The sequence below is a fragment of the Schistocerca cancellata genome, chromosome 5 (genome assembly GCF_023864275.1).
Source record: "Schistocerca cancellata isolate TAMUIC-IGC-003103 chromosome 5, iqSchCanc2.1, whole genome shotgun sequence".
NCBI lineage: Eukaryota > Metazoa > Arthropoda > Insecta > Orthoptera > Acrididae > Schistocerca > Schistocerca cancellata.
In genome coordinates this window covers 213,463,400-213,489,063 of record NC_064630.1, presented here as the reverse complement: position 1 = coordinate 213,489,063, position 25,664 = coordinate 213,463,400, and the positions used below count along the sequence as shown (strand labels likewise).

The 25,664-nt window shown below is 41.5% G+C and overlaps 1 protein-coding gene across 2 annotated transcripts in view; it reads right to left on the bottom strand.

Moving 5' to 3' along the window:
- Positions 1 to 25,664, bottom strand: part of LOC126188980 (uncharacterized) — a 188,311-nt gene that overhangs the window by 96,071 nt on the left and 66,576 nt on the right. Inside the window, exons 1-3 of one of the 2 annotated variants that reach the window (XM_049930769.1) lie at positions 8,570 to 8,688; positions 7,832 to 7,892; positions 1,327 to 1,359 (exon numbers count right to left, since the gene is read on the bottom strand). In XM_049930769.1, the coding sequence (XP_049786726.1) occupies positions 1,327 to 1,359; positions 7,832 to 7,892; positions 8,570 to 8,571 (96 nt within the window). In that variant the 5' untranslated portion in view covers positions 8,572 to 8,688. Of the gene's footprint in view, positions 1 to 1,326; positions 1,360 to 7,831; positions 7,893 to 8,569; positions 8,689 to 25,664 lie in introns of those variants that run through there. The other variant, XM_049930768.1, reaches the window with a different exon arrangement.

Below are 25,664 nucleotides of genomic sequence, written 5' to 3'. Positions count from 1 at the left end.
GGTAATCATCAAAAATAGATGATAGACACATGCAACGGAAGCCACACTATGATCAGCAGCACCATTGCATGATGGGAGTGGAGACTGAGTGAGAGTAAAGAGGTGCCACTGGGGGACGCTCAGAGAGGAGGTGGAGAGAGGACAGGGCAGCTACGGATGGTTTGGTATGTTAGTAGTGAAACCAGTCATGTGGTCTACAAGCTAAGCTGCAACCACTGTGCTCTACATTCTATGTGGGCACGACAACCAACAAGCTGTCTGTCCACATGAATGGACACCGACAAACTGCGGCCAAGAAACAAGTAGACCACCTTCTTGCTGAGAATGCTGCCGAATGTGACATCCCTCATTTCAATGACTGCTTGACAGCCTGTGCCATATGGATCCCACCAACACCATCTTTTCTGAATTGCACAGGTGGGAACTTTTCCTGCAATATATCCTACATTCCCCTAACGCTCGTGGCCTCAACCTTCATTAGTCATTGTCCTCATCCATCCGGCCCCTTCCCTGTTCCCATTCCAGTCACTACACAGCCCTCATTCCACTATCGCACCTAGTCTTTTTACTTCTCTCCTTTCTGCTATGTCCCCCCCCCCCCCTCCCCACAACTCCCCAACTCCCCTGCACTCCGTCTAACCTCTGTCGGCATACACCCTACACTTTCTTCATTGTGTCCCTGTGTGACCCCCAGCAGCACTTCACTGTCCCCCTCCCTTCCCCAGTTCGTCCTTACTCCCACCCAGTCACCACTCCCATCATACACTGGTGCTGCTGCTCGTAGTGTGGCTTCAGTTGCCTTAGACTGCAGTCCTCTGTGTGTGTGTGTGTGTGTGTGTGTGTGTGTGTGTGTGTGTGTGTGTGTGTGTGTGTGTTTTGGTTGTGCCTATCTGCAACTCTACAACTCAGCATCTCCACTATATGGTGAGTAGCAACTTTCCTTTTCATAATATTGTTACATTCCATCCTGGATTTTCCATTGTTTAAGGTTTAATTAATGCATTTTAAATTATATTTTGCTGGGACCAAAAAAACTTTACATACAAATAAGAATTATGCAGAACAGAGTTACATATAAATCAGGTTCAACTGTAATACATTTAACATGTATACTGGGCTATAATATTTGCTCTGCAATGTGGAAGGGCTTTGTCCTTCAAGTATATAGCAAAATTTAGCATCACTGGAAATTTTCCACTTTTGCGCAGTTATCCATTCTTTCCTGTAATTAATATTAGGTGAGAGACATATGTAAATGTACGAAAAATGTAGTGAGCGTGCATGTGATTTTCTGTTGTATTAAAAGTACTGAGAACAATGACTTACACCATGTGGACTTGAAAGGGCTTCTGCTGCCATCTGCAAAATTAATAAAAGAATAAGCATTAGAAAATTAGAAAAAGCAACAAGAATGAGTTAATTATGTTCTCAGTTAGTCAAATGCATAACACACACACACACACACACACACACACACACACACACACGTTGTGCATAAATATTCATTTTATTTGTTTTTATTCCCAGATAAATATGTACACCGCCTACCATCTATCAGTGCTATTGATGAAAATTTCATCTATTCACATTATTGCCAGGTAGCCTTTACATGCACAATTTTTCTTGCCACCCAAAGTTCTAGGTTATTGATGTAATTCATGCCACTTTTCATTAAGTTATTCTCTTTTCCCTGCAGCAGTGCTTCCTGAACATACGTTCGCTCCATGTCCTTATTCAAAGTTATTGAAGTATGAAAACACTACAAACGGTACACAAATGTCTGATACCATTTACTAAAACAGTTGGCATCTGAAACAGCTTCCAGTCATTTAGGAATGGATAGCTACAGGTTCTGCATGGGTTTGAAGAGAATCTCATACCATTCATCTAGCATCATAGTGGCAAGTGCAGGTAACAACGATGACTATGGATAGCAATTGTTGCAACATTCTCTCCAAAGTAGACCACAAAGTCACACTAAATACTGAAATCTAGTGACTGTGGTGGCCTGGTGACATGCAACAACTCCTCCTCCATGCTCACAAAGCCAATCCGGGATGATTCAAGCTGTGTAAACAGGGGCCCTATCACCTAAGAGGGCAGCATTACCACTGCGGAACAAACAATGTATCATGGAATGGACCTGATCACCCCAAATGGTCACATAATCCCTGGTAGTAATGCTACCTTGCAGAGTAACCATGGCTGCAACAGAACACCACAATTTAGCTGCCCACATCATCACCGAACTCTGCTGTGTTTCATTCTTGGAACATGAAATTGGCCAGTAATTTGAAACAGTGTGAAACAAGGCTCAATCTAACCACATGAGCATTCTTCCTCTTTACCTCAAAACAGCATTTTATATCAGTGAATAAAAATGCATAATAAATTATGCCTAGAAGATATATTCTTCATATGTAATGCATACTGCAAATTAAAGATTACTTGAAGGACTCATGGTCGATAATGAAAGCGAGAACTATCCGACATTCTGTCACACTGCAATAAGTGATTACAATTTACAAGAAAAGGATGTGCCATGATCTATTGTGCAAGATAACATCCTATCATTCTCCAGAGTTCAGCGTCTCCCTTATCATGGATGGATGCTCGCTTAGTTTTTCAAGCAGACTAAGGAGAGGACATTAAGGAAGTTAAAGAGGCATATTTACAAGTTTATGGGTCTAGAGTCAGTTTTCCTAACACACTGGAAGAGGTGCAAGGGGCTTGTTCAGGTCCAGGAGTCACCAGCAGGTATCCATAGTGTGTGTATGCACACACTCAGTGATGTAGTTCAAAAATATGCTTTATATTACAAGTTATCTTTTGAAAATTGCATAATTCAAAAAATATTGTACAATACAGATGAACAGAATGACACATTCCATTTATTAAGGCACTGATCTCATATTCAGAAGCACAGAATTTGCTCTGTTCATCCAGCCTAATTTAGGTTTCCTACGATTTCCATACACCATTTCGAGTAAATGCCTCGATGGTTACTTCAGCAGATGACATTTCCTACTCTCATACAAACACACTTATGTATTGCTTGTGTATGTATATTTTTAGTTTATTTTTGTTATAGTATGATAACAAATCCTATATCATTGTGAAAAGTTCCCTGGATGAATGAATCAAATCAGCCTCTCTAATTTCCATTTTTCTTATCTATTAAAATTGTTTTTGTTTGTTTGAATTTCTATGGCTCCTTTGTACATACTAACACAGTAGTAATTGGATTTCAATAAAACCTTACCATAGGATAAATAAATTTGATGGTTCCCTGGCCCCAGTGCATAATCTGCTACTGTTGATTTATATGGGTTTCTCAGACAGTTATTTTTTAACCAGGTGTAAATGATTCTTTTTCTAGTTCCTACATACACTTGACCCCCATGTGCACAAGATTTTGTGTAATCCTGCTGTGGAAAGTGGCAGACACTCTTACTTTTTTAGTTTTCAAATATGCATGCAACAATTTTTGGTTCAAACACTGTCAGTTTCATGTCATTTTATTATCTGCTATCTGCAACTGTTTTGACAAATGGGAGGGTAAACTTTTACTTTCGTAGGCTATTTTTCACAAGAATCTATAGATCTTTTAGGGTGTTGTACCCTATTTATCTGTTATCAGAACAGCAATTTTTTCAAAAGACATTCTTGAACAATTGAGCTCATCCTACAAGTACCGCAGTTCACCAATTCTTTTAGCCCAGACCACTAATATTTTCATCAGTCCTCTTTTCTGTTTGGGATGGTAATTGGAATTTTTGTTAATATATGCAGGTAGTGGGTTTTCTGCAGACTTTGTGCCCTATAGCTCCATCAGGTTTTCTATGAACCTGGTTCAATCAAAAATGGAATCTGACCTTTCTCCTTTCTGAGTGTGAACTTTATTTTAGAATTAATACCATTCAGAAAATTTAGAAACTATGAGAGTGTGTTTTCTCTATAAGGCTGTACAATGAAAGTATCCTCAGCATACTGCAAGCAACATGAGGAAATCTTCAACACGGAAAGGCTGTTTCTCTTCAAATTTTTCCACATTTCTTCACTGAAACCTTATGGGCAGGATCCCCATAGCTATGCCATGAGTTTGCTCATGTAATTGTAACTTACATTGAAAGTGATTTTGTATAAGATAATGTTTAAAGTGATCTCGCATATCATTTGGAAAAACAGTTTCCAAGTGAGACATCATGTCAGAACTTTTAATTTTTTTAATAAAATGAACAGAATCATTAATGAAGTGTTAGTTTTTACTGTAAATGACTGCAGGAGAGTGGCAACGTGTTTGGCAATCCCTTAGGTCATAAGAAACTGAGTGTTTAATGGCATCTCACAACTTTTCTTCTTAAGGCAATAAACAAGCTAATAAAAGCCTCTTCCATTTCTCCAATCAACAAGAAGGGTCTCATCAAACCAGAATCATTGCCATCAAGAAAGAATGGTTTACCAAAAATTTGAAAACCTGCTATTCCTTTAATCTCTGTTGTTAGTGCTACTAGTTACCTGACTACTGGTTACCTGTCTACAACTTACTTCAAACAGCAATACAAATTATATGAGCAAACTTAGTGCACTTTAAGCAATTTTTATATGGAAAAATGTGAAGAAACAGTCCTTCACTTAGTGAAGTAGGAACCCTCACGTTTGTTTCAATACACTGATAATACTTCTGTTATATTACACCATAGAGAAACAGCACACTCAGAATTTCTAAATTTTCTGAAGGATATTATTTTTAATATAAAGTTAAAGGTGGAAAAGGAGAAAGAAGGTCAGGTTTCATTTTTGAATGCACAGGTACTTGGAAAACCTGATGGAACTATACATAACAATGTCTGCAGAAAACCCAATTTCGCACGTGTATCTTCACAAAACTTGCCATCACCATCCAAAGCAGAGAAAGAGGTGTGATCAAAACATTAGTCATCTTGGCTAGAAGAATCTGTGAAGCACAGTATTTTTACATAACACTCAATCACTTAAGAACAGCTTTCAGAAGAAATGACTGCACACACAACGATAAAACACTGCACTACACCATAAAAGATCTGTAGCTTCTGGTGAAAAATAGCCCACTAAAGAAAAAGTTTTCCTCTCATTTATCAAAAATGTCACAGGCTTCAACAGTACAGCATGGAGCAGACACGTAATTGACAGTGTTTAAACCACCAACGAAGGTGTGTGTACATATTTGAATACTGCAAAGTACCTACACCTGCCACAACAGGAGTATATAAAATCCCTTGCACACTGGTCAAGTGTACATAGGAACTATAAAAAGCATTTACACTTGACTACATAAACACAAGAGTAATTTGTGCCTGGAGAACATGGGTAAAGAGCAAATTGTTGCCTTGAGAACTTCGATAAATTGGTAGTAGCAGATCGTCTACTGGGACCAAGGAACCAGAAAATTCATTTCTCCAATACTATGGTTTTATCAAGATCTAATTATTAGCATACTAGGGAATACAAAGGGGGCCATAAAAACTCTAAAGACAAAAACAATTTTAACAGAAGAGAAGAAGCACTTAGTGCTAATTAAAACACACAGAACCATTTCCTCTCCACTAAAAGCTTTGTGATACACATCACATTAGCACAACTCTGTGATCCTGGGCAGCAGTTTGGCAAGGTCAGAAATACACCATGGTGTGGATATGTATAAAAAGTTAGGCTTGCTGAGCTTGTTTCAGTTTGATACTGCTTTCTGAGTCTTTATAGCCCCTGATGATGTGTGTAGCACTGAGAGATGAAATGTGAGGCACGCAACATGCCTTTGACCACACCTATAAGCTCATGAAACAAAAATCACAAAGGACACTAATACCAGCTGTGACATTGTAAGATATGTCTTAGAATTATAGTGACAGACAACCCATGAGGCTACTGTCAGTTCCATACTCAAATTCTGTTTGCAAGATAATTAAATCCTAATGTTCTCCACACTTCCTAAAGCAATTAAGCTTACCAAACAAAATATTTGTCACCCCCTCTTAAAGAAGCACATTGGTCACTTGGAGTGCTGCACACAGTGTAGAATTGGTACCAGGCAGCCATGTGACACATCACTGCTGAAATAAGCCATGGCAGTGAAGTGGTGTGTATGTGCCAGCCAGTTAGATGGAATTAGTGTGTAAAATGGTTCAACACAGAGACGTAACAGAATGGCAGGAAGAATCTGTCAGGTTTAGATGTGCTCATGACAAAACCATCAACAAAGTTGCCAAAATTGTTGATGGAGCAACACTAACTGCCCAACATGCCTACAGGAATGGTGTACCACTCTCATCAATGTAACACTGCACAAGAACAGAGGTCGTAAAAAGATTCTAATGAACAGCTAACATTGGTTGCAAACCCAGGCACAAACTGTTGGTTTTAGTTACTGACAGTCCATCCCAGTGAGTTTCAAGTGGAACATTGTGAAGGGAACTGCACCCAAGCTAGACAATGGCTGACTGGAGGTGTTTATTGTGCTCCAACAAGTCAATTTTCCCTCTTTCCAGATGATGGGAAGTGTAAAGTGCACTGACAGCTCGATTAGGTGTATAACCCACAAGGTGTACAGGGAGTAATTCACGTCAGAATTGGTTCTGTGACGTTTTGAGGATTTTTTTGCATACTATGAGTTGTGTTCACCCACTCCCGTTACTGAACATGAAGCAGGATGTTTAATTCAGCACTACTGGGGACCAAGTGCTTCCCTTCCTTCTACACACTCATGGTGATGTGAACATTCCTTTATGCCAAGATGAAAACTGTGTTCTCATAACTACACACACATGTTCATGGTATGGCCAACTCACTGGCACCCAACTGCACATCAACTGGGCTGCTGAATGACCCTATCTTGATCTCTCAAGAAATGCCTGGGAGTATGTGGAACAGCAGGTGAATTGTAGATATCAATATCACCACAATTTGGTAGCTTCATGGGATCGTGTCAGCTTAGTTTGGTATGACATTAACTGAAGAAACTTGTGGGCACTCTCTCTCCAAACTGAGCCCAGTATCAAGATTAGAGGTGGTGTTACTTGGTGTTAGTGTGATTTCTCCTTGGGGAAAAGGGGGGATGTTGACAAGGGAAGAGAGGGAGCCATGATGAATCATATGACCATTTATATGTTGTAAAGATGGCTTGAGGCTGGAGGATTCTGCAAATTTGGTTTTTCATCCTAAACCAAAATCAGCTCCTGTGCCTACATGTGTTATGGAGCCCATGTGCTTTTTGTTTTTCGCATAAGATTCTGGCCATACAAGTAATTTCAAAATCTTATGAGCTTCTCCACTAAAATTTTATGCTCTATGTAACTGATGGGCCTTCACAAGCTCTCAAAAATTTTGACAGTATCCGTCAAACATTGGACTGAGACAGTGGGAATGCTATAAGAAGCATAACTCCTGAAATGCCAGGTCCTCATTTAATGATGGATGACTACAGTATAGATGGATTCTTTTAACAGCAATCATGAGTGGTAAATAGACAGTCAGTCCCTGCAATTAGATGGTGGCCCATTGGTCACTCTTCCAGTTACAGTAGTTCTCTGCAGTGCCTTCCTTCATTAACTTGCCATTACATCCCCCATTTAAAGAAACACCTTATGAAAGAAAATCTCAAATGGAGCACACTTCAACTGCTGTCTCAAAACCATTTGTCACTCTTGCAAAGTGCCAATAAACACTCAGCCATTTGCTTGCTTTGACATATTCCAGAAATAAGTATTTTACATAGAAACAACCATCTACAGTAGTGCAGCAACCAGAAAAAATATTTTGATAATTCTATATTTTAAAGTAACATTCTTCATCATACCATAAGTAAGAATCCTGCAGTAGACTTCATCATTCGAAACCAGACTGTTAGCATTGTTGCCCTGAAATGAGAACAGAGAATATAATCAATTATTAGATACTGTACACTGGCAAATGAGAACAAAAAGGTGGAGATGTGTAACAGCTGTATGTTTAAAGAGTGAGCTTACACGTTACAAAAACAACATGAATGTCCACTACAGAGTAATTGATACTGTCATTAGTAACTAAAGTTGCCCTTTTTCAGGAACAAGCTAAGAATGTTACTGAAAAAATAAATTATGCTGTACATTCACTGCTGGCATATCTTTACAACCTGGGTTTGGGACAGTTCAGTTATTCACATATACTTGTTGTTGTACTGCTGAAACTGTATGCTCTCCGACAATGAAATTTCTGTAAGTGCAGAATAAGTCCTTTTTGAACGGAGAGCTAACACAAGTAAACTGTATTATGCTTCTCATGGATTCAACTAATTTAGAAATAGAACTTTTACAGTTTGGTGAGTTATAAATGATTTTCCTTCTAGAAGAGACCCGTGTGTGTGTGTGTGTGTGTGTGTGTGTGTGAGAGAGAGAGAGAGAGAGAGAGAGAGAGAGAGAGAGAGAGAGAGACCCCCACGGTAACGACGTCGACATGTCATGTTACATTTTATAAACTTAAATTTTATGAACTGATGAAGTTGAAGTTTGCTGCATCCGAAATATTGTCTGAAATAATTACTGTGGATTACACCTACATTCGTCGTTGATACGATAAATAATCGTGAAGCTGCTAATTCAGAACATGGGAAAGATTTGAATGCTGCATCGACTGGCGTTCGGCGTTCTTGGCCTTGCTGTGAACTGCTGAACACCGTCGCTCCCCGTCGCATGGTATTGCGTCATCCCAACCGGACTGCTTTCTCCAGCAGGTAGTCAGGACCGGATGAGTCAGCAACCCACCATCCCCTCCCTCCCAACTGGTTTTTTAACTTTTTTACAGCGACGGATCGCTCTGTGAGCAGACGCGCGGCTTCGTTACGGAATGCAATTTTAGGTTAATCACCGCCTCAGCACAGTATCTGCCATAATGATACTGCACAGAATTCTACACCGATAACCGTACCATCTGCGTCTATACGCACAATTCTTACGATGACTGACTGCGTATTATTTGTTGAGCACGTATCGGTTGTTCTTACCGATATGTTGAAGAATAGGATGGGGCCAGAATGGCTGTTCCTTTTTGCTTCTATAGCTGGCGTTAAACAAGAGATTAAACATTTCACGATTTTTAAAGCAGTAAATATACGCCCCGCCGTTTTTCTCCACAAGATACCGGTATTCCAGTTTTCTAAGCAGACTTCCGTGGGACGTTAGGCTATTACATATTCTTGTGGTATCTTCCGCGTTGTATACTCGTTTCCCCGACAGATCAATATAAATCATGTCACGTTTGGTGTTACAGCATGACAGATATATACAGATATTTCATAAACAAATCGTCTACTACAGATCACCACCTTCCTACCAACAAATCTGAAATCGCTACCCGTTTTAATTACCACGGACCCTCTGTAACCGCCCCATTGCACATAAAATGGGCTCCCCAGGATTTTGTGCGACTTTACTTCCACAAGGAAAGCTACTACTATTTAGTTATCATCATCTGATGTCTACTTTCAGAGCTAGGTGCCAACATTGACACCAGATCGTAACTTGCGAAGCCGTGGTTGAATAATACTGTGTGTGTTCTTTTCATTGCGATTCAGCCAAGCCACAGTAGCATGATACTGATTTCGCGTGACAATTTTGCCTGGATTAATATGAGATGTTAAAGAATTTGTCAAAGATAAATTATCTTCACCATGACATTTAGCTGACGAAGGCCAACGAATACGACATGTTTTTTTGCGTTAAATATTTTATAATGTACCGTATGCACTAACCCACGGACTACAAGCATCAGTGAAACACTTTCTGTGGCCTTTGTGGTCCATCAACAGCTAAATGATTGAGGACGAAGCAATAGCATAATCGAAGAAAGAAAGGTTTGAAATACGCTTCTCTGGGGTACGAGTCCGATATATTAACTACTGCATAATCGTGTTTAACTGAAAGGGATAAGGGGGGGGGGGGGGGGCGTGAACGAAGGTGGAAGAACCGAACTGTTTGTAGTTTTGCTGCTGGGAACATCTCAACCTCAGTCCGATCTAAAACATATCAGCACACGCGTAAACATATCAGGATCAAGAAGGTCTGATACAACGAAACAGTACTGTGTTATAAGACAAATTACAAACATGTTAACAGTCGCACTTCACGGCGTTAACTAAATCTGGCCAGCTGATTTACTGACGCCTTTCGTGTGAAACAAAGTGTAAACGTGACGCAGGGGAGACCGATGTTTGATCGGACTGGCAGAATCGATTCAGGCCTAATATGTAAACAAAAAAGAAATCAGTTTTTAAAATCTGATTTTCCTCTTCTGCAAGTTGTGTCGTACATAAATGTGGTATGTGACAGGGAACACGCAAGGAGATGGAGAAACAGTGGACTCTAAGTAGGCATTGCAAAAGGGGTTTCTCGTGCGATGTGTCGGTCGTTTTTACGTCCGAATCGGCGGTAGTAATTTTTAAATGATTTAATTAATTTATAAATACTAAATGTTACGTCGGTTCTTCACCACCTAATCTTTGACATCTATTCCTTTACACTAATTCCTGTTCTTTCACGTCTGCAGTAGTACTGAAGATAAGACGGCGTGTGGACAGCCAGCCGATTACACCACAAAATGGCCAACCCGCCGGACGCACACTATCGCGGCGCCTGACCTTGAAGATAATTTATTACGGACTTCGTCGCACTATCAATTTCAGTGAAGCGGAATAATTCATGTCGTCCATCCCCTTGGATCACGGTCTACTTCTTTCAAATTAATTCTGATTTTGCGCGATCTTTGAGGTTTCAATAGTAGCTACCACCGTAGATGTGACATTCAGTAGTCAAGCCAGCGCTTTCTTAATATGATTAAAGAGTAACAACAAAAGTTGTAATAGTTAAACATAACTGCACGAGTTTCCAACATTCGTCAAATCCAATATTTCTTAGACTTACAAGGTACTATGATCAATGCGGTGTAGCACCTTTGCAACGAAAAAGTGTTCCTAAATCTATTAACCCGCGCAAGGGTGCCAATACAGGGGGGCAAGGAGGGACGACGGTCGCTCCCTCGCACTCAGGGGAAGGGAAAAATAGCGTAGTCAGGTGTTTTGCTTTCAAGAAAATGATTTACAAGTCTGTATTACTCAAGTTTTTAACATGGTCGGAACTGGAAGTTTATTATAGCTTCTTAGAAGTCTTCCAGTATATTACATATACTTCATACCTCCTTGTGTCGTCGTCGTCGTCGTCGTCCCCTCCTACAAACTATCGTGAGGGCTCGCTTGAATCCACGTGCAGATTCAGCACGTAGTCAAAGTTTTCAACTTTCGCAATTCCTACAGTATTGTTTCCAGAATTCACTTGCCCAAGCTTGTGTTTTACAGCAACTGGTACATTTCAAAAAGAGAACTTTTTTATGAGTATGAAATTCGAAGACTTTTAGTTGCTGGCATTGCTGTTCCTGATTACTTTGCGCCAGTTTATCATGCGCACCTTGAAGTATTATATACCAGCGAGCTTTCGAGACATGGCAAAAAGTATACGTTTTCTTCTACGGAAACGAAGGGATACTCGAGGTCTGTAGCAAACGTGGCAGAAAAAAGATCAGAGAACCTTCAAGATGTTGAACTGCATTCGCTTTTGCGTGGTCTTGTCGGCTTCATTTCCTCTTCATAAAAGCCATAAATGTGGGTTAAAATGAAATCAAAAGTGTGAACAAAACTGATAAAATTCTATTGAAATAAATGTGAAATCCTTTTTTTTTAAAAAAAAAGTCTTTCCCTTGCTTCCGACTTTGTAGATTATTTACTACCTCATAATTATCATAAACTTGTAAATCGGTGTATGAGTAAAATAACTCTGTTATTTGTCTTTCCTCTGACATTGTATTTCTTTGCTTTTTCTTTTTTTACTCCGCGCTCACTTGATGTGCATTTTGAAATTGGCATGGTTAACAAGATTTTCAAAATTTCCACATTCAGAAAAGCTGCTTTCATGTGTATTGCTTTTTGTAAGTATTATTAAATGACTGCTTCTCTTCATCTAAGAGGATAAAAAACTGTTTCAACTGGTCTCTAAAATTACTTTAAGCAGTTTCATCTTTATATAAATTAGAGTCACGGGAGCGAAATCTAATGTGCACTTCGGGTGTATGCTGGTAGAAATTGTCTACAAGGGAGGTCATCCCGAGAGCATTTGAGTGCACATGTTGCAGCCAGCTGTACATCTTGGCACACATCAGCATCAACGCTCTCTGTCGTGTGGGTTCTGAGACAGTTTCAGTTCTTTCCGGAGATTGGCAGAAGTCTTGAAGACAGACAGCCTCAATCGTGAGGTCTCTGCACATACGTCGATTTGAAATATCGTTCTGAGGGCTGGTCGTTAAGAGAATAGGAATTTAATATCATAAGTTCTTACTGGCAGTGCATCCGCAGTAATGTCCGAGGGTTCATGTCTCTCTCAAGAAGCAGACACCCCCACAACACGCTAGAAACTGAGAATTAGTTTAAATACAGAGTAGCGATATTTTAGACACCATGTGGGAAGTGTAGCGGGAAGATAAGACTCCTCAGTACGTGTTTTTTTGGGACAAGCATTAATATTAGGATTAGCGAGGTCCTAAAAAGAATCAGACTGATCCTAATATCAATCTTTCACCACCCACATTTACTCTTGTCCATATTTATTTATCTACTTATTTATTTTGATCTAACATCAAATGATTACAAAAAAAGGTTTTTTGTTCCAGTCTTCTGGATAAGTCACAGCCTTACTTACTAGAGTTACGTATTATTGCCTGGCACTTATCTACACAACTTTTTCTAAATTTAGTTAAGAGAACAATGTTACATACATGGACTATACATAAAAACAATTGGTTATTGCAATACTTAGATTAAGGAATCTACAGTTTGTGACACAGTATTCAGATCTGAGAGTACATATATTTTTAGACAGATGGCCTTCCATCATACGAGTGTACTAAATCTAGAAACTCAGCTATTTAATATATAGGATTGTTTAGGAGCCATAATTTTAATTTCTTTTTTAGTTTTGTAATGGGCAATTTGGAGATATTAGGATTGAAGCACTTCAGTAGTTTTATGCCTTCATAGTGAGGGCTTTTCTCATTAAGTGTTGTTCTGTGAGAGATGAGATGGGGTCTCTCTCTACCTCTAGTGTTGTGATCGTGTATTTCTTTATTAAGTGGTTTGTTACTGTTTACTGCCATAATGATTATCTTCAGTACATGTAGGTTATGAACAATTAGTATTTTAAATTCTTTAAACAAATTTCTGCAGGATTCCCTGGCACATTTTTTCCCCTAATTCTAAGTGCCTTCTTTTGTAAGATAAGTACACTTTTCATATTACCTTTACTGCTGGATCCCCATACCTCTATCCCATAGCTTAGATGGGATTCAAATAGTGCAAAATATATTTACCTCAGAGTGGTTATGTTACAAAAACGTGTCAGTTTTCTTAGGACATATATGGCAGTACATAGCTTTTTGAAATATTATTTACATGATCAGACCAGATTAACTCTGCATCAAGTGTCAGGGCAAGAAATTTGGTCGAGTATTAGTTCAGACACAATGACCATTGAATTATTCAAATATAACATTAACTCGGCAGCACCGAATAACCCGAGAATACAGTATTAGTACTACGCCTACCAGTATCGACTGGCTGACACACACACACACACACACACACACACACACACACACACACACACACACACACACACATATATATATATATATATATATATATATATATGTATATATATTAGCGACAGCAAGAACAAAGCGGTCTTGCGAAGTAATACTCTATTCATTGCCAAACAGGTGCCTCCGAAAACTAATCCGACAGCCAACACAAGGAGTAGTGCATAGGTTTTTAGACTTCCTGGCCTCAAACATTCAGTAATGTCTTTTCGAGTGTAGTACGAAGGCGAGCTGGAAAGTAATGTTTCTGCATTTTTATTCTGTTCTCAGTATCGGTTGAGATATTACACGTCATACATATTACCCACAAGGGATGAGTCTCGGCTCTAACAGGAATTCAGTGTTCCAAGTGTATTTAGAAACTTTACCTACCACTGTGATTAGTATAGTGAAAGAACTCTTAGTTTGTCCACTATCGGCCTTTAAAAATATACAGGAAGTTCCTCAACAAAATGCATGAAACAATATGCAGAATCACAAGAGGCACATTTGATGAAAGCAGTATCTGGATCATCCTCAGAATCACATTCTTGAGCTGCAAATTAAAATGCTACTCGTCTGACATTCTTGAATTCAGAAACATGAGTAGTAGTAGTTTACTCAGCCGCTTGGCAGGAATACTGAAGCACAGGCTGATACACCGGGGCATTCTTTGAATAATAGAATGCATTTTCATTATGAAAAACTTTATTTCCTAATTTAACGTCTAAGTCACAGCAGAGTGTCCTTAGAGTGTCGTTATCCTTATGGCACATAGTTTATATTGCCTGAAGAAATGTACATCCAAAGGCTGGGCGTATTTTATTTTTGGGGAAGTGATCATGCATTCAATGTCTTTGCCCGCAAATGAATAATTTACTATTGTTGAGTACTTAAACACTAATGACATTCACGAGAAAGGTTTTTTAAACGATCTTTTGATATTTTCTCACTTGTACTAGCCTCCAAATAAAATATGTTTGGTCGAGGATTGTCTCCAGAGGCCATTTAACTCTGGTCGAAATTTTTTTCCTGAAGACAAATAGTTTTATTTTTTAGGTGTCCACTCATCGAATGTCCAGCATCACTTACGTAATTATAAGCTGTACTATGCGCAGACTGGATCAAGGGAACTGTTAATTTCCCCTTTTAGATAGTGGCGCACCAGAAGTTAGTTCATAATTAAATCCACTTTGACCAGTGTTCCAAATGCAGTGTGGCTGTATGTAGAAACTTTCAGTTTTCTGGTATACTTCTTCAACAAGACGGGCCCCAGGCTGGTCAATATCTTTATCTTCCCGAACGTCTCCGCCTGTTATGAAAGCAGTGATGTGTCTACGGCACTTTCCAAATTCTTTGTTGAGACGTGTTACTAAAGTTACACGACATTTGAACTTCGTGTGCCCAATTTCCCTTGCTTTTTGCATTGTCGAAAATTTTATGTGCCTCTAATGTATTCATTTCCCTTCTAAGGAATTGGGGTAGTGTGTGTTGTTTTCTTCCCAGTTCTTTGATTGCCTTTTTTTCCTCAAAATATATGTTCATTTAGTCTTTTTTTCTCCGCATAATCAAATATTACTTCGATGTCCGATGCGCTTTTTACAGATGGATGTCTCTTCAATGACGAGGTCGCAACTTCACGTGGATCATAAATACGTTCAGGACTTTTCCAAAACTTTTGTTAAAATATTAATAGCATTGGATACCTGTTGGCTTCTCTTTGAGAAGTGCTATTTACGCCGTTGCCACTAGCACTACAACCTCTAACACTATTAATCGCGTTATCGTCTATAAAGTCGTTTTCTTCATACGTTATCCTATCCAATGTAGCTTGAGACGTGAAATGAATATTCACGTTTCTGAATAAGCAGAGCCACCAAAAACATTGCGAAAGCATCACCGCCCTGTCCTACACTGTCTTCGGTTGGATAACACCTTTTTAACTTGGATCTCACAATATTTATTACGTTCCAAATACTAATGATTTCGTACATTTTTGCTACATTATGTGACAATACTGACACACCTATACTAAAGACTACTTGCTGAGGTAACTGACTGCTTTGTTTAAGAAGCTTCAAGAGTTTTCATATAAAAATTTGGGAGGTATCTCTCTTCAGCACGCCCCCATAAGTACAGGAATCGTGGTCACCGAAGGCAAAAAGAGCATGACGCAAGTTACGTGAGTATTTGTGGTAGGTGGAAATACAGGTCACTATTACGGTAAAAGCCGAACTGAGATCTGGTAAAAGAACAAATTAAGATCAAAGAGAAAGTGGAGAGATGGAATACACGAAGTCTGTTGCAGATCGGCTGGCGGGGGAGGGGGGGGGGGGGGGGGGACTGGCGACAGAAGTCAGGAAACAGAATGCAGTGAAAGAGGAGCCTCGAAGCTGCAGTCGATCCTCTGAGCCTGATCGGATTAAGTAAGTTAAACAATTGTGGTTGACAGTAAAAGATATTAAGAACAGCGCTCTAGCTAAATACGTACCGAGCAATACAAGAGGGCAAAGACCCGATTTGGTTTGGTGACATTATCCTCAGAATGTTGCGAAAATAGACTACTAAACTCTAGCTACGAAAGAGACTATACAGAAAACTTAATAACTCGTGCACCCGCAAAAAAGGATGTGCCGAACCTACGATAATTTTCAGTCTCATCTTGACGGAAGATGATCAGGAACGTTCTGGTAACACGTTAAGTCAATGAACGGATAATACTGTACCAATGTTAGACAGTCGCACATTCAAATTTGATATATTAATAAGCAACACCGATACTGAAAACGTGAAGAAAGCGTTAGACCCTGACGGAATTCCAGTTACATTTTACGCTGAATATACTGCAAAATTACCCAACTTCCTAGCTAGTATTTATCCAGAGTCTCTTGCGCATTCACTTCCGGCAGGAAACAAATCTTGTCACTCCTGTTTACAAAAGGATGAAATAACGATAGGGTAGAAATTTCAGACCAATAATGCTTACTACTCCCTTCTGTTGAATGAACGCAGAGCATGTTCTACGCTCAATCATTATGACATCCCTGGTTGAAAATATTCTCCCAGGAAATCAGCACGGATTCAGAAAAATATCACTCGTGTGATATACGGTTTGTTTTATCGATACACAATGATCTTGTAAACATTTGGTGCAGTGAAGAGGTCAGATTCCGTCTTAGTTTTTTAACAAACGTTCGGCGCTTTACCACTTCGTTGACTACTAACAAAGATTCGATCATACGGAGAATGTTCGCAGATACGTAATTGGCTCGATGAATATTTGACTAACATAGCCCAGTACCGTATACCAGGCAGTGGCTGTTCAGCAGGAACGGAACTAACATCGGGTGTGGACCAAGAAGGCGTAACAGGAACTTTATCGTCGTCATTATTCACAAATGATTTATCAAGTAGGATCAGCAGCGTTACCAGTTTGTTCCCCATTGTTATCTACAGCTAAGTACCGTCGCTGCATGATCGTAAGGAAATTTAATTATTGTTTTAAATATTTGTCATTCCCTACCCCTACAGGTACGGCGGGCTGTTCGAATAATGATCCACTGGACGGTCAGGGATTTTTCAGCCAAATACCAGACAAACTGGTAGTGGGACAAAAGAGTCCCATTCAGGAATTTTTGGGATGGCTTTTCCAGACCCAACATTTGCCTTATACCCAAGGGCAAACTCCCTAAAACCTTTGTCGGAACAGTGGGATGTGAACTATTTTTAATTTAATTTGCATGTATAACACCTCTTTAGGTATGGATAAATGTAGTGTAATACCTTCCTAGAACAACGATAAAGAACGCGATAACATCTGATTACAAGATCAGTGGCAAACGTCTTGAGCACGTCACATCGTAAAAATATTTTGCTACAATGCTAAAACCGGGTTCACCCAAGTAACGCAAGTGTCGCCACAGCTCGCCGCTTTCTGCAGTGGCGCCGTGAGCTACCGTCCACACAGGAGGTGCCACAAATTCTGCGTAGTTGTACAGTTTGCAATATGGAGGCAGCTTCAGCTGAGATGATTCGGCAGGTGTTAATGTAGCGCAGACTGTGGCGTTAAACAGAGGCAACAGTTAAATGTAAATAAAAGAAAACGCAAATGTTGGATACGAACATTGGTTTCGCGCAGAAATAAGACACGGGTTGAAAATGTACTTCTGAAACAATTAAAATTTGAAGATAATTCGTTCGTAAACCATTTACGAATGACAAAAATTTCAGGTACTTGTTGGTAGCGTATCGAGCGCCATTCAATGTTTCTTTCGAGGGTGAGTCAGTAAGTCGCAAACTCTAGAATAGCCATATCGTTTTAAATTTCGCGCCAATCCCTATGTAGAAGGTGATAGCAATCGTCGCATGGAAGGTAGCCGACACACAGTATTCTGTAGCCAACGATTAATTATCTGTGGTCAGGCCAACAAGACATGTCTGCAACGAGTGTGTACCCGACCAGAACAACGAGATTTTTGTGATCCGGGGAACTGACCACAGAGCACGTCCATAGCGAAATGCGTCCCATGTACGCTCATCAAAAAGAGTTTTGCAATACCTCTGTTCCGAAAGTCCCGGAACCTGTACAAAAAATTGGAATAGAGATCAACACAATCATTTCCGCCCTTTTTATTGCTCATTAAAACCACACATTGCATGTTGTATCACCATACAGCGAGACCTTCAGAGGTGGTGGTCCAGATTGCTGTACACACCAGTACCTCTAATACCCAGTAGCACGTGCTCTTGCATTGATACATGCCTGTATTCGTCCTTTTTAATCTACCAAGGCATGTTCGATAGGGTTCATGTCAGGAGAACGTGGTGGCCACTCTAGTCGAACGAAGGAAGTCATTCGCACGATGTGCACGATGTGAGCGCGAATTGTCCGTGAAGACGAATGCTTCGCCAATATGCTGCCGATATGGTTGCACTATCGGTCGGAGGATGGCATTCACGTATCGTACAGCCGTTACGGCGCCTTCCATGACCACCAGCGGCGTACGTCGGCCCCACATAATGCCACCCCAAAACGGCAGGGAACCCTCTCCACCTTGCTGCACTCGCTGGACAGTGGGTCTACGGGGTTCAGCCTGACAGGTTGCCTCCAAACACGTCTCCGAAGATGGTGCGATTGAAGCCATATGCGACGCTCATCGGTGAAGAGAACGTGATGCCAATCCTGAGCAGTCCATTCGGCATGTTGTTGGGCCCGTCTGTACCGCGCTGCATGGTGTTGCGGTTGCAAAGATGGACCTCGCCATTGACATCGGGAGTGATGTTGCGCATCGTGCAGCCTATTGCGCACAGTTTGAGTCTTAACACGACGTCCTGTGGCTGCACGAAAAGCATTATTCAACATGGTGGCGTTGCTGTCAGGGTTCCTCCGAGCCATAATCCTTACGTAGCGGTCATCCACTGCAGTAATGGCCCTTGGGCGGCCTGAGCGAGGCATGTCGTCGACAATTCCTGTCTGTGTCTCTGCTACATGTCCGAACAACATCGCTTTGATTCACTCCGAGTCGCCTGGACGCTTCCCTTATTGAGAGCCCTTCCTGAGACAAAGTAACAATGCGGACGCCATCGAACCGCGGTATTGACCGTTTAGGAATGGTTGAACTACAGACAACACGAGCCGTGTAGCTTCTTCCCGGTGGAATGACTGGAACTGATAGGCTGTCGGACCCCCTCCGTCTAATAGGCACTGCTCATGCATGCTTGTTTACATCTTTGGGCGGGTTTAATGACGTCTCTCAACAGTCGAAAGGACTGTGTCCGTAATCCACAGTCAACGTCTATCTTCAGGAGTTCTGGGAACCGGGGTGATGCAAAGTTTTTTTGATGTACGTATGATTCGAACCGTGTTTCATGAGAATTTTTGATCAATTCGATACAGGAATTCATCAAAGGACAAAAGAAAAAGGTCACAAATGCATCCTGGCCGCCCTGGTTACGCAGTGATGGGACATTGTTTCCCCGTCTAGGAGTATTTCGTCATATCCGGCCACTTCGGCCTTGCAGGTTGCAGCAATTTAAAGAACGAAACAAACTTGTTAGATGCGAATGCTGCCACTTTAATTCTAAGCTGTAGGCTTTTAAGGCACGCAGCAAAGGTAGAGAAGAGGCAGTGTGGCTTTTGTAAACCACGCTTTCCGATGAGGCACCGCACACTGCGTGCAACAGAGGCGTAGGGCAGGCCATTAGCAAGGGTTGTCCGAGCTGCTACTCCGCCTGCGTCGTTCCCTCGGGACCTGTTGATTCTGCGCGGTATCTGCAATCTTTCTCAAACGACTGTAAAGAAACTATTCGGTTAACAAAGTGATTGTCGCACTTCTCATAGCTTACTTTGTCAGCTTCCTGACAAACTGCCTATAATTTCGTCAATGGTCATAGTTATTGTGATACTCCGAGATTAGCTAAACCACTAGAGAAATTCTTAAAGTTTGGATGGAAAAATAGGGGTCGCCACGAATTTGCATTTGGTGCATGTTAGTCATACGTTGCTGCTTGCAAAATGTAGCTAATGTATTGAATTATTCTTTGTCCTTTGAAGGATATCGCTACCAGTCTCCAATCTCGAGGAAATTGATTGTATGGGATGCGCCCCGTCCCGAACACTTGCGCCAACGAGAAAGCCAGAGTGAAATATTCATAAATCCGTCGTATCTCAAACGGTTTTAGATATCGAAACAAGATTTTGGCAAATGTCATCACAACAGCAGCAGAGCATTTTGCCATATGATTAACATGCGCAATTTTCATATCTATGGCGATATTCAAGCTAGTACAGATTTCTTCAATGAATTAATAAGGGATAAAATTGGAAGAATGATGAAGACGAGTTACATTACATCAATTTTACGCCTTACTTATTATTTGATTTATTATATATAAGTAAAAACGTCGTTACGTTAGTACTGGCCCCTTCTTTTATAGCTGCATACTGCCGAAGGTCAGAATCTTCTGATGCATTAAAACACTTTGCACGTAAGGAAAGCTCCACTCGTTTCTACACCTACTCCGAGGCGGCGACAGCAACCGGTTAGTACTCAGTGGTCCCATTTCCTCTTCCTCGGCGAGATTACTTGATGTAATGTTTGAGTCCTCGAGTAATTATGCAGTACACATGTAGCTGTGACAATTCTCTCTACAGTCTGCAGTTTACACTAAAAGGGCCATTTAACCACATGAAGTCTGGAACTAAGATGCCAAATGCACACTCCACAGTTTGACGAGCACGAGAAAAGCTGTAGTTAAAAACTTTGTCAGTAGCAGCAACTCTACATTTACGGTAGCATGGCAGTTTGTTTAAAGAAAAGAAACGGAAATGCACAGACCAACTCGCGGTGGACACTGCAGGGCTCTCCGTGCTTCGTGAGCGCTGAGCCACTACTGACACGGGCATCTTTGACCTCGAACGTCCGAAACCGCAAGAAATCACGCTTAGCCCAACACTTGATCATAAAAACAACAATAGTCTGTGTGATTTCCAGCAAAACTCCTCAGCAGAGAATTTTGCAGAGTCGTTTTAAACGTAGTCACTGCCCCGCTGACAAACAGAAACTATGCGAAATGAAAGCAGTTGTCGGAAGGTCAATGAGACACACTTTTAACGAATTTGAAAGCAATGTTTTATCTGTAGATTCTAAAAATAGCCCCCAAAAATTTTGGTCGTACGTAAAATCTATGAACGCTACAAATAATTCAATACCTTCTCTTCCCGACAGTACGGGTAATGTAACTGATGAAGATAAACAGAAGGCCGAAATTGTAAACCTAGCTTTCAAAAACTCGTTTACGATAGAGGACTGGAGCACCATTCCCCTTTCAATTATCTACGAGTAACAAACGAAAGAATGGCTGACATAGTGTTTCGTTGTAAAACAGTTAAGATCCTTAGACGCCAGAAAGGCATCTGGCCCAGACGGTATCCCTGTAAGATTTTATGTTGACTATGCTACAAATATAGCACCATTCTTATCCGTCATCTATCAGAGATCATTGGAACGGCGGAAAGTTCCACGGGACTGGAAGAAGGCCCAGGTCATAGCAATCTATAAAAAGGGTAGAAAATCGGATGCCCAGAATTACCGGCCAATTTCTCTGAAATCGATTTGTTGTAGAATCATGGAACATTTTTGTGTTCAGACATAAGGATCTTTCTACACTCTGAGGAGCTCATCTGCAGAAACCAGCATGGTTTTAGGAAACAGCGGTCATGCGAGACACAGCTGGCCCTCTTTGTACATGATATACTACAGGCTATAGATACCGGCTCCCATGTTGATGCCATATTTCTTGACTTTCGAAAGACGTTCGACTCAGTTCCACACTGTCGCTTGCTATAAAAAGTGCGCGCTTACGGTCTATCCAATGACATATGCGATTGGATAGAAAGTTTTCTAACAGACAGGGAGCAGTATGTCGTCCTGAACGGGGTAACTTCAACAGAAACAAGAGTAACTTCAGGTGTGCCCCAGGGCATCGTAATAGGTCCTCTGCTTTTTACGATTTACATAAACGATCTGGTTGATGGTATTGACAGCGGCCTTACACTGTTTGCCGATGATGCTGTAGTCTAGAGGAAAGTAGTGTCACACGAAAGTTGTGAACAAGTCAATGAGGATTTGTAGAAAATAAATGCGTGGTGTAATGACTGGCAGTTATCTCTCAATATTAGTAAGTGTAACCTGCTGCGTATAACAAGCCGAAAATCCCCATTAATGTACGAGTACAAAATAAATGATCAGTCTTTGGAAGCGGTAACGTCAGTCAAGTATCTGGGTGTGACTATTCGAAATGATCTCAATGGAATGATCAGATTACACATGTAACGGGTAAGACGAACTCTAGACTGCGGTTTATTGGTAGAATCCTGAAGCGATGCAGTCCTTCAACAAAGAAAATAGCTTACAATACGATAGTTCGTCCAGTCAGTGTATTGTTCGTCTGTATGGGACCCTTAACAGTTGGGTCTGATTCAAGAGATTGAGAAGGTCCAAAGTAGAGCGGCAAGTTTCGTGACTGGTACATTTAGCCATCGCGAGAGCGTTACAAATCTCATAGAAAGTTTGAAGTGGGACATACTTGCAGATAGACGACGTGCTAAACAGAAGGGGCTGCTCACTAAATTCCGAAATCCAATCTTCACCGGGGATGTAGAGCATGTATTATTACCAGAAACTTTCAAATCGCGTAATGATCGTCATTCAAAGATAAGGGAAATAAGAGCTCGTACTGAGGCGTTCAGACAGTCGTTTTTCCCTCGCGCGATCCGCGAGTGGAACAGAGAGGGGAAATATGACTGGCGCGAATTGTGCCCTCCTCCACACACCGCTTGGTGGCTAGCGGAGTATATATGTAGATGTAGATGTAGACTTGGCTGTTAGAGCCATCAGGCGGTACCTCGTTGTAGCTGCACAGACAAGTGCTCGAGTTGGGTGAATGGTATAGCAGCAGTACCAATGTGTCTCAGAGTGTTCGGTTGCGGGTTACTGTATTGTACAGTGATATCACGAAGAGGAAGTTCTACGAATGTGGTTCGAATACCAGGGACAAAGCTGCGAAGTGCTGAATATGGAAAAGGAATTGGGCCCCAGGACGGGGAGTTCGCGGGCACATTATGTAACATAATAATTCAGAAATATAATGGGTGTGACAGAGAAATACATGTCGTTACGCTGGGTAGATACGATTTTGAAGGACAGTAAGAACCTGAACCTAAAGGCGACTGTTCAAGCGGTACACGACATTCATTTCCAGAGCAATAGGAACAATCCAGTCAAAATATCAATTCGCACAGCGAACTACTGACATGCTATAAGTGCATTAAAAGTACATAAAATTGAAGATTAATTCTAAATTATGGGTCTAACAAAAGGAGAGCAGGAGCTCGTCGCAAAGGAAACGGACTGTCGTAATTACAAGCTATAAAAGAGCATGTATTACCGCAATTTGGTAAAGCAAAGTTGTATGGATCTACAGCTCATAGTTGGCATCTGCAAATGACGGCAGTAGAAGCGTCGAAAATGGTTGGCTTTGACAATTTCAGAGCTTTGATTTCTTTTGTTGACAATCTTAAGGCTGAATATGGTAAGCTATCCACGCATATTACTACATGTGTTACACGCGGGGGCATAGAAGACGATAATAGTACACGTCAGAAGGCACAATAGTTTGTGGAGGAAGTGAAATGTTTTTATGACAGAGCAGGCTGTGGAGAAAGAAAATTTTGGAACAGTGACCCGAGGCAATTCCAGTATAAAACGTCGTCTTCACTTTCTCACAGAGGAGACTACAGCTGTCCATGGATCTACCCAAGGCTACAGATTTCATGTGGCTTTATCAATGACAGGCAGACTAAAGCAAACAAGTTGTGCATCTGTTTTCAAGAGGCACAAGGAACCTTAGGACGAAATATTTCAGAGGAACTTTAAACAACATGCCCCCGAAACATTCATGTGGAGACGAGCTAAAAAGGAAGAGTGACCACAGAACACATGAAACGTTTTCTAACTTCAGTCCTTGGCGAACACGTAACAAGTGAAAAGATACTATTACCGTGCGATTTCTTGTCAGGTCATACAGATGCAAGTTTTTCACAAAGATGTTATGCTTACGATATTGCCACCGAAAACAACAAAATATTGCCAACCCCTTGACGTTTACTTCTTTCAGCAATATAAGCTCTATATCAATACGACTGCTGGTTTTGTAAGACAATGTGCCAAACCAGAAGTGAAGTTACATGATCGTTATTTCGTTATCAAACTTCACTATGTTACTGACAGTCAGTTTTCTGTACCAAAGTATACTCCTACACTGATGAGCCAAAACATTATGACCACTTGCTTAATAGCTTGTTTGTCCGTCGTTGGAACGAAATACGGCACTGATTGTGCGTATCAGGAATCCAACACTTTGCTGATAGGTTTGTATAGGTATATGGCATTAGATCTCAACGCAGAGGTCATATACACTCCTGGAAATGGAAAAAAGAACACATTGACACCGGTGTGTCAGACCCACCATACTTGCTCCGGACACTGCGAGAGGGCTGTACAAGCAATGATCACACGCACGGCACAGCTGACACACCAGGAACCGCGGTGTTGGCCGTCGAATGGCGCTAGCTGCGCAGCATTTGTGCACCGCCGCCGTCAGTGTCAGCCAGTTTGCCGTGGCATACGGAGCTCCATCGCAGTCTTTAACACTGGTAGCATGCCGCGACAGCGTGGACGTGAACCGTATGTGCAGTTGACGGACTTTGAGCGAGGGCGTATAGTGGGCATGCGGGAGGCCGGGTGGACGTACCGCCGAATTGCTCAACACGTGGGGCGTGAGGTCTCCACAGTACATCGATGTTGTCGCCAGTGGTCGGCGGAAGGTGAACGTGCCCGTCGACCTGGGACCGGACCGCAGCGACGCACGGATGCACGCCAAGACCGTAGGATCCTACGCAGTGCCGTAGGGGACCGCACCGCCACTTCCCAGCAAATTAGGGACACTGTTGCTCCTGGGGTATCGGCGAGGACCATTCGCAACCGTCTCCATGAAGCTGGGCTACGGTCCCGCACACCGTTAGGCCGTCTTCCACTCACGCCCCAACATCGTGCAGCCCGCCTCCAGTGGTGTCGCGACAGGCGTGAATGGAGGGACGAATGGAGACGTGTCGTCTTCAGCGATGAGAGTCGCTTCTGCCTTGGTGCCAATGATGGTCGTATGCGTGTTTGGCGCCGTGCAGGTGAGCGCCACAATCAGGACTGCATACGACCGAGGCACACAGGGCCAACACCCGGCATCATGGTGTGGGGAGCGATCTCCTACACTGGCCGTACACCACTGGTGATCGTCGAGGGGACACTGAATAGTGCACGGTACATCCAAACCGTCATCGAACCCATCGTTCTACCATTCCTAGACCGGCAAGGGAACTTGCTGTTCCAACAGGACAATGCACGTCCGCATGTATCCCGTGC